This window comes from Pezoporus occidentalis, unplaced genomic scaffold (genome assembly GCF_034315485.1).
Source record: "Pezoporus occidentalis ecotype Australia unplaced genomic scaffold, CSIRO_AGI_Poc_V1 ctg47, whole genome shotgun sequence".
NCBI lineage: Eukaryota > Metazoa > Chordata > Aves > Psittaciformes > Psittacidae > Pezoporus > Pezoporus occidentalis.
This window is the reverse complement of record NW_026915802.1, coordinates 965838-974446: the sequence shown is the minus strand read 5'-3', so window position 1 is coordinate 974446 and position 8609 is coordinate 965838. Positions and strand designations below refer to the sequence as shown.

General features: G+C 47.6%; 1 protein-coding gene across 1 annotated transcript; it reads left to right on the top strand.

Moving 5' to 3' along the window:
- Window positions 1-569: 569 nt before the first annotated feature.
- Window positions 570-7286, top strand: ZDHHC22 (zinc finger DHHC-type palmitoyltransferase 22). The gene is made up of 2 exons (XM_062636136.1): window positions 570-1548; window positions 5264-7286. The coding sequence occupies exons 1-2, from the start codon at window positions 987-989 to the stop codon at window positions 5527-5529; spliced, it is 828 nt and encodes a 275-aa protein (XP_062492120.1). The 5' UTR covers window positions 570-986; the 3' UTR covers window positions 5530-7286.
- Window positions 7287-8609: the final 1323 nt, after the last annotated feature.

The window sequence follows — 8609 nt, the reverse complement described above, 5'->3', positions numbered from 1 at the left end:
TGGGGACAAGGGCACTGCAGGGTGGCGGCGTGCAGACCCCCGCGCCGCAGGGACAAGGGGAGCCCTATCCCCCCGGCCGTGGGGCTCTGCAGGCACCGCAGCGCTGAGGAGCGCTGGGGATGCTGGCGAGGGAGTGATTGGTGTGCCGGGGCACTCACATCGCCACCCGGACGTCTCCCCTCTGCGTTTGGTCCCCCGGGCTTTTCTGTGATGGAAGGCAATGCAAGCTGAGCCCCGGGGCCGGGGGTTCGGGTCTAGGGTGACCGTCAGGCCAGCGGAGATGCGCCGTGCCCGACCGGAGCCGCGGCTGCGGGGCCGCCCGGCTCGGTAGCCCAGAGCCGCAGGTTGCATCCGAACATCACTTGACCAGCTGTTTCGTGCATTTTCTAATTTCGTGCAGAGCAGGGCAGCGGTCATAGAGGTAATCTGTAGATCCGTGGCTTTAAAGGATAAATTAGAGCATTGGATTTGATCCGTATTGCAGTGGATTAGAGCAACCTCTCCCCCCTCCCCTTCTCCCCCCCCCCCTCCCCCGCCCCCCCGCCTTTTCAATTCACTCCCCCCTCCTCCAGCACCACCTTTTTTTCCTCTCATGCAATACCAAAACTGACCCCGCCTGGCAGAGGGACTCTGCTCGGCGAGCAGAGCGGTGCCCACACCGCCGGCACACCGCGGGAGCCGCCGCTCCCCCCGACCCTCCGCAGCCCCTCCGGGGCACCGCGGCTGCAAGTACCCGCGGCAGGCGCCGGGCTGGGGGGGCTCCTCCGGGCGCTGGGGAGCGGTCACTGCCCACGGGCTGTTCCTTTGTCCCAGCCCGGCCGCGACCGTGGGGAGGCGGCGGCGGCGGCGACTGACAGCGGCCCCCGGAGGGCATTTCCAGGAGGCAGCGGGGCCGGGACCCGGCAGGAAATGGAAGGATGAAGTGTGCAGCCGGAGCGGTGATGTTCCTTCTCTCCTTGCTTTCCCCTGCAGGAACGTAATCCGCAATGCTAGTTCTCAGGTTTCTCAATGTTGTCGCTCCAGCCTACTTCTTGTGCATCTCCCTAGTGACCTTCGTCCTCCAGATCTTTCTCTTCATCCCCAGCATGTTCAGAGACCCTTCCACCACCCCACTTTTCTCTCCTGCTCTGCTGCATGGGGCCCTCTTCCTCTTCCTCTCAGCTAATGCCTTAGGCAACTACGTCCTTGTGATCCAGAGCTCCCCAGAGGACTTGGGCAAGGGCTTAAATTTGGGCAAAGGATCCGAAGTGGTGGCGGACTGGCTGGATGGAAGCAGGTCCCCTGGTTCAGCCTTGCCCAGCACTCACTTCTGTAGACTGTGTGCCAGAGTCACCCAGAGGCATGACCACCACTGTTTCTTCACAGGGAACTGCATTGGGAGCAGGAACATGCGAAACTTCATCATGTTCTGCCTCTACACCTCCCTGGCTTGCCTCGATTCCCTGGTGGCAGGCATGACTTACATTTCTGCTGCACTCTCCATGTCCTTTGCGAACCCTCTGGCCTTCCTCACTCTGCTGCCTCATTCCATCAGCCAGTTCTTCTCAGGTAAGGACTCCTTCCTCAGAGATGAGGAGCATGTGCCTTCTCCCAGATGCCTGGGTTGCAGGGGATGTGATCTTCCTCTGGTAGCTGTGTGGGGGAGCTGTGGTGGGGAAACGGGCCAGAGGGACAATTGTCTGTGTTCAAGAAATCTCTCTTTGCAGGCTAGAGACAGCCTTTGCAAAGGACTTCGTTTCATCTGAAATAGAGGCTGGGACTTACTCTGGGTTGCAGACACAACCCGATTTCTAATGCATTAGGTTCTGGAAAATGCCCCATAGCCAGCTTGCCAGTGATAGAATAGGGCTATCTGTCATGCAGGAAGTGTGTTGCGATTAGATGGAGGAGAGGGATTTCCTCTTTGTACTGCAGGTGAGGGGGATCTTTTGCCTGGCCTGCACGCAGAGGTAGGGAGAACTGTAGGGTTTTGTATCCTAAAAATCTGCAGGTTCCCCTTATCTGAGTCAAGATACTCTCATTCTCTTCACTCAGGTCCACTCCCCCCCTTCACTGTCAGATAAGGGACTATGCTGACAGCCTAAACTCTTACTCTGTCCTGGAAGTGACTGCTGGAAATGCCCTTTCTCCCTCCCTGCCCCCGCAAGCAGCTCATGTCTTACATGCTTAGATCAGCTTTTGTTAGACTAAAATACATATCCCATATATTTTAGATTTGCAGCTTCAGTAAGCAGGGCCTGGAGTCTGTTTTGGCTCATGCACTGTCACCAGAAATGTTGAATGGGATCTGAGTGTGGAGTCTGCTGCTGGGAATACAGGAGCCAGAGAGGCCCTTTGCTGTTCAGATTCCAGCCTGGGTTTGCAGGATTGCCATCTGAAAACAAACAAGTATCTCTCTACTTGGCAAATTAGCAGATTTGTCATGGTAATCACTGAGAGACAGTAAACACGAAATCCTGCCATGGCATTTTTATGGAGTCCTTTTTCCAAGTAGAAGAATTTTTGTAAATAATGTTGCATGAGCTTCACTAACATTAAAAACACTGGAAATGTTTTTCCCTTGTGCCTAAACTCAGCACAGCAGCCTGGGAGGGAGAGCAGGGGTGTGGGAGGAGATTATCAAGGAATTAGTTCTCTCTCTTTGACTCTGAGGATCCATCTGCACCGAGCTGGGTTCTGGCATATGTTTGAAGAGCCACTGAAGTGCCCCAGCTCTGGTGTCAGCAAGTGCAGTGCCAAAGACAGCACGTGGGCAATGGTTGAGAGGGACACAGAGGGCTGGGAGCCAGAACACCCTCTGCAGGCAGCAGCTCCCACCCAGCCTCTAGCTCTGTCAGGGTGAAAACTGCTGCCTCACAGAGCAGTATATAGTTGTCTTGGTTGCTTGGGAGGCAGGGCCTGCCAGGTTTCTACCGGCACAGTTAACCTCCAGTTCGGGAAAGAGAAACAGCCCGGAATAGTTGTCTATATAATATTTTTCAGCTAACATAACTATTACTTTAGTGTTGTAGGATCTAAACAGAGCATTACCATAGTAGGGAAAAAACTTTCTTCTTCTCCATCATGCTCTCTGCACTGGAGGAGGACTAAAAGAAGGATGAAGGGTGAATATGCTGGACTTATGTCAATTGAGTGTTCACTGCTTTCATGCTGGGAAAAATTTCAGTTGGCTTATTCTGCCCAGACTTTGCTTGGACATGGATTTCAGAATCTGACCCAGAGTCTATAATTTCAGCCTGTGATTCAGTTTTTCTAGCATAGATAATGTATGGCAGTAAGATTGAGATCACACCAGCTCAGCTAGAGCAAAAGTGAATCTGAGAATAAAATGGGCTGTGGTGATGATGGACAAATGGAGGGCCTTTTTGTAAACACAGGTCAGATTGGATCCATAAATTCTAAAAAATGCTTTATTTAGGTAACCTGAATTAAAAAATCACATATCTGAAGAGCATGGCTCAGAGATGCTTAATATTTGCAAGGGGAATCAAGGATAATTACTTTCTTGATGTTAAATTTCATCAGCTCATAGAAATAAAGCTTACAGCTGCCTTGTAAAGCTCTAAAGAAAATAGTTATCTTTCTCCATATCCTACCTGAATAGGAGCTGTAAGAAAGAACAAATGTCTGTCCCAGTCTGGTCCAGTAAAAGAGGAGCAGAGAAGCCCATATTTAGCTTAATCTATCTACCTGATAGATTAAGTTATTCTGACAGAATTAGTATGAGGATTTTTCATCATCCCAAGGGGCTTGTTCTTCCCTTGCTGTATTGCTTACGAAGCCCACTGAGCTGAATGGAATCTAATGAGAAGGGAAAGGCAACATTGCATTTAGAAAAAAACTGAATGACTTCTGTGCCTTTTCAAGTGAGGACAATCTCTGAAAGCTTGAGACTGTAGTTAGTGTCCTTACAAATCATCCTCAGAGAAGCCTGCTAGCTGAGCCCCAAGCTTGATGTGATTGTCACTGCTCAGTCCCTATCTCTCACTTACAGCACTGCCAGGTGGAGAAACTGGGATTCACAGATTGCAAAACCAAATGACACCACCTAATCCAGCCTTCTGTATAAGAGGCAAGAGATTCTTATCCAGCCACACGTGCATTGAACTTCAAACTGGAACAGCCACGCACCTGTTTTATGCACCACACCTCTACCTTCCATGTAATCCCTGCTCCAGAAGAAATGCTTTTACCTGCCCAAGCCTGTCTGCCCCATGGTCTTCCAGAGGGACAGGAGCATGTGAGAGCTTTTTCATTGCTAAGCCTCACAGGAACCAGTGAGAGGACAGCCACTATTTATACCAGTATTGACACGCATTTAATTTGCTTTCTGTGCCTGTATATAAACATGGATATTTAATAATATACCAACATACACAGAATATGTGTGTACACATTCATATGCACACACAGAGTTATTATTTTAATGGGTTTGGATCTGCCTATGCACTGAAAGGTCACCCAGTGATACCTGCTATTATTCTATCTTCCAGAAGGAGTTCTAAAATCATTGTAGAGGAAGAGGCCCACAGACTATTTTTATTTAACTATATTCAACATAAATACATACTACAAAAGCTGTTGAATTAGGAGTTTCTGACCTACAAAGTATTTTGAGTATTCTAGAAGCAGCTTTAAAAAGGGTATGTGGATTGCATTTTGGAAAGTTTTATGTTTCTGTTTCTTGCATTCATATGAAAACTGTCTGTGCTCAATGGTAGAAAAGTAATTTCTGTTTTATTTTTCCTTTAACATTTTTATTTATATATACATGCACATAGCAATATAAGAGAGAAATACCAGTATTAATGCACATGGTAAAGCTTCTGGAAGCATCTACATGCTGTAGGACCCACATCTTTTTTCAAAAGGAACCTAGAAATCTTAGATTCATTGTGATGAGGGAGTAGATCCTTAAGTAAATTAACCAAACTTCAAAATAGTGCTGAAGTCTTACAGATATGTTTCACTTCTGACTGAATTTGACCCTATAATCTAGAATATAACAGCAATAACAGCAAAGGAGAAGTGTGTGGAGACCATTATCATTTTATTATTTCCCCAGCAAGGTCCATTGCATCAGATGCTACAAAGGAAACAATTTTACATAGTTAGAGGAACCAGCCTGTCTCACTCCTAACTCCGTGCTTGTGGTGAGACAATATAGGCAGCTTATCTTGGGGCTGAGTGTTACACTGGCATGTGAAGTGTGTCTGAACTCTTTCTCTTATTGTCCTACCCCCCCCCAACTCCTGTCCTGCAGGAGCTCTCCTTAGCTCTGAGATGTTTGTCATCCTCATGCTCTACCTCTGGCTTGGGATTGGACTGGCCTGTGCTGGCTTCTGCTGCCACCAGATACTGCTGATCCTTCGTGGGCAGACGCGGTACCAGGTGCGGAAGGGGATGGTGGTAAGAGCCCGGCCCTGGAGGGAGAACCTGCAAGAGGTCTTTGGCAAGAGGTGGCTGCTAGGACTACTCATCCCTGTGCTGAACGTGGGAAGTGACTGCCGTAGGCAGAAAGAGAAATAAAATTCCTGGGAACGTGTGTGTGTATCCCATGTACACACCACCTTCCCTCTTCTCTCCCACTGTCTCCTGGATCACTAAAGAGATGGGCTACTCCATCTCTCAGGATTGCAGTCTCCGTGGGAGGAAATGACTGGCTATCAAACAGAATAAATTTAGCATATTAACAAGGAGATCACAAACCACGTAGATGAAGAGTTACTGCAGCTTAGTAGTCACATCAGTGCACCTGCATATGTGGCAACAGTCTGTGAACTAGCAGAAAAATTAGTCAGACCCTTCTGTGGCTTCCTGCCTTACTCCTCCAGCCCCCAGCCTCATTAGCCACCCTGTATAGTCCCTAATGAACCGCAGCAGGAGCTTCAGAGAGCGTGGGCTGTTGTGGTAGACTGCAAAAAGGGTGTCTGTTCCATAGGAGGGATTTGCAGGGTGCCTTTTCTGGCTCTTATATACTTGAGGTGACTTCATAGTACTGAGAAGCCTTTAATGACAGAACTGCAATGCAATCAAGCTGCCTAGGAGCAGGATATGCACATGGCTAATGCGGCAGGCAAACCTCTCCAGAGGCTAGAAAATCAGGGAGAGAAAGAGAAATTCAGAATTTGTCATTTCTGTTCTTGATCTGCTCCCTATGCAATGGTAAGTCAGGACTGCAGCTCTGCTACTTATTTTTAGCAGTCCTTTGCCCAATGACACAGTCCAGGCAGAGCTGCCCTTCTAATGGGGAACAGCAAGCAGATCACACAATCAGAGGCACAAGGAGAGGAAACCGCAAAGGTGAATGAAAAGGCTGTGTCTGAGAAGCTGTGAAATGAGGCAGGCTATGCCTGCCTGGGAGAGAGAGAGAACAAGTGTGGGTACACAGCGAGCTGTCAGGAGGGTGCCAGGAGCCCTGCTGATGTGTCTGAACCCTGCAGGGGGCACCTGCACCATTAATGCTGTGAAGAGCTCAAAATCCCAGCAGATGGGGAGGTTTTCCAGCTGGTCAGGGTGCTTCACTTTGCACTAAAACAAACAAAAAGATGTTTACCTCGGACATCCCTGCCACACCATATTTACAGGCTCTCCAGCGCAATTCCCTCTTGCACTGCTGCAGAGGGGTAAATTCCTCCATGTTATAACTCCATTAAGGAGGTTAATGGGATTACTACAGGGATTAATCAGCCTAATGTGTTGGTTGTTTTCTAGCTGCAGCAACAGCCCGTGAGATCAGTGCTGAGATCCTGTGCTAATAGGTGCCTTAAGAAAGGATACCCTGACATCTCTACCAGGATCATAGCACTGGATTCCCCAGCAGCTGCAGCAGGAAGCCTCCATTTTGGCAAACTGCATTGGCTTATGTGGGCTGGATAGGAATCCATTGCTTCTCCTTAATAGGCTGGGGAGTATGCGGACAAGTTGTGAAAAATGTTATTTCTTCCCCAGAAACTCTCTCAATGCATCCCAGGTAGGGGAATGCACTTGCTTTCATTCTTGCATTTCTCATGAGGCAGAACAGAGGCACTCATTCCTACAGGCTTTGTAAGCATCTTATACCACTTGACACTTGCATACACGTTTGGATCAATAACAAACTAAGTCTATTGTGATGAGCAGAGTAACCATGAAAGTATACTGTAAAAACCCTTAGCTGGAAAATTAAAACATGTAGGATATACGTCCTTCCACATTATGTGTGTTCACATGAACATACTGCTGTTTCCATGTGTAATATGCTGTATTTCACTAACAGTGAACAATAAAAAGTGTTCTGCTTTTTTTAGGTGAGCTGTATTGTGCTTTTTGACAGTTCATTAGCTGTCTCTGGACATTGGTTACAGCATACACACGGACATGTCGAAGGAAAAAGTTAGGGTTTGTTTATTGGCCTTGCCAATAATTCATCATATAAGTTTGGGTAAGTCCTTTCACCCTTCCTACTTTAATGTAATGACCAATATAAAATTCATCTAATAACCAACTTGCAGATCCATTCTAATTTCCATTTATAAATGACACTGTCAACCTCAACTGAAAGCTATAGAAAAATTAAGCTATTACCATTGCCCACAAACAGCATCTCAATGTAAATTATTCCTTACTGGCACGATGGCATCAAGGTGAGCAGACAGTCACCTTGTTGCTGGATCCAAAGCCAGCGCCTTGTGCCATACACCTTGCCTTGGAAGGATTCCCAGGATTATTCTTATTCCACAGACTGGTTGATCCAGCTTCTTTTCTTTTGTCTGTTTCTAAAAGCAACAGGCTCCAAACATTTCAGCAGCAGCTTTCTCACATAAACAGAAATTATGGTTTGATACCCTCTCCCTCTGCTTTTGATGTTTGTTTGGCACTGCAGTCTCATGGCACACAGCACCTGCAGCCACGCTGTCTCAGACTTAAGCTCTTCAGGGTCGCATGCTGAAAAGGGCACAACCAACTCAAGAATTTTGGTGGGGCACTCTGCAAGGACAGCCCCCATGCAGCACAACAGGATTAGCTGCCCATGAAGGCCGCCGCCTCTTCACACCAGGGTTGGATTGCACCCTGCCCTTGCGTCAGGGTCACAGATGTCTGCCCTCACTGTGAAGTCTCAGTCCTTGCTGGAGCACAGGCAGATCCCAGGTTGAGTAACTGCAGTGCAGCTCCATACAATTATTCTTTCTGTCAGACACCTGTGTTCCTGCCTGCAAATTGCTGTATCACCATTTTATGCAGCTAAACAGTTTCTTTGCAGCAAACTACTGGATTTCAGTAGTGGTGGGACTTTCAGATGGATACAGCCTTTACAGTTATGATCTTCTGGGATGAAAAGAGCTATAAAAATGTAACATTAGGCTGACCCTGTATATTGGCTTATTTCTCTGCTTGTTCCCAAGTGTGTGGAGTGCCCTGTTTGGGGTAGAGTAGTGGTTCTGCAGGAGCAGTTGAGAGTAGCTCTAATTATCCAACCACCCTGACATCCCTTTGTTGTCATATTTTGTGCTTCCACTTACAGAAATCCTTGGCAAGAAAATGTAACAGGGCTCAATGACTGTGAACAGAACCTTTGCTCTTAGCTATGATTTAGTAAATGAAGGCTGAGCTGAATGGCGATGTCATAA

What these genes read in the sequence shown, in the direction of transcription:
- ZDHHC22 (XM_062636136.1), top strand. Translation starts at nt 987, where the DNA reads ATGCTAGTTCTCAGGTTTCTCAATGTTGTCGCTCCAGCCTACTTCTTG. An exon ending in CATCAGCCAGTTCTTCTCAG is followed by an intron (nt 1,549 to 5,263) that starts GTAAGGACTCCT and finishes CCTGTCCTGCAG; the next exon opens with GAGCTCTCCTTAGCTCTGAG.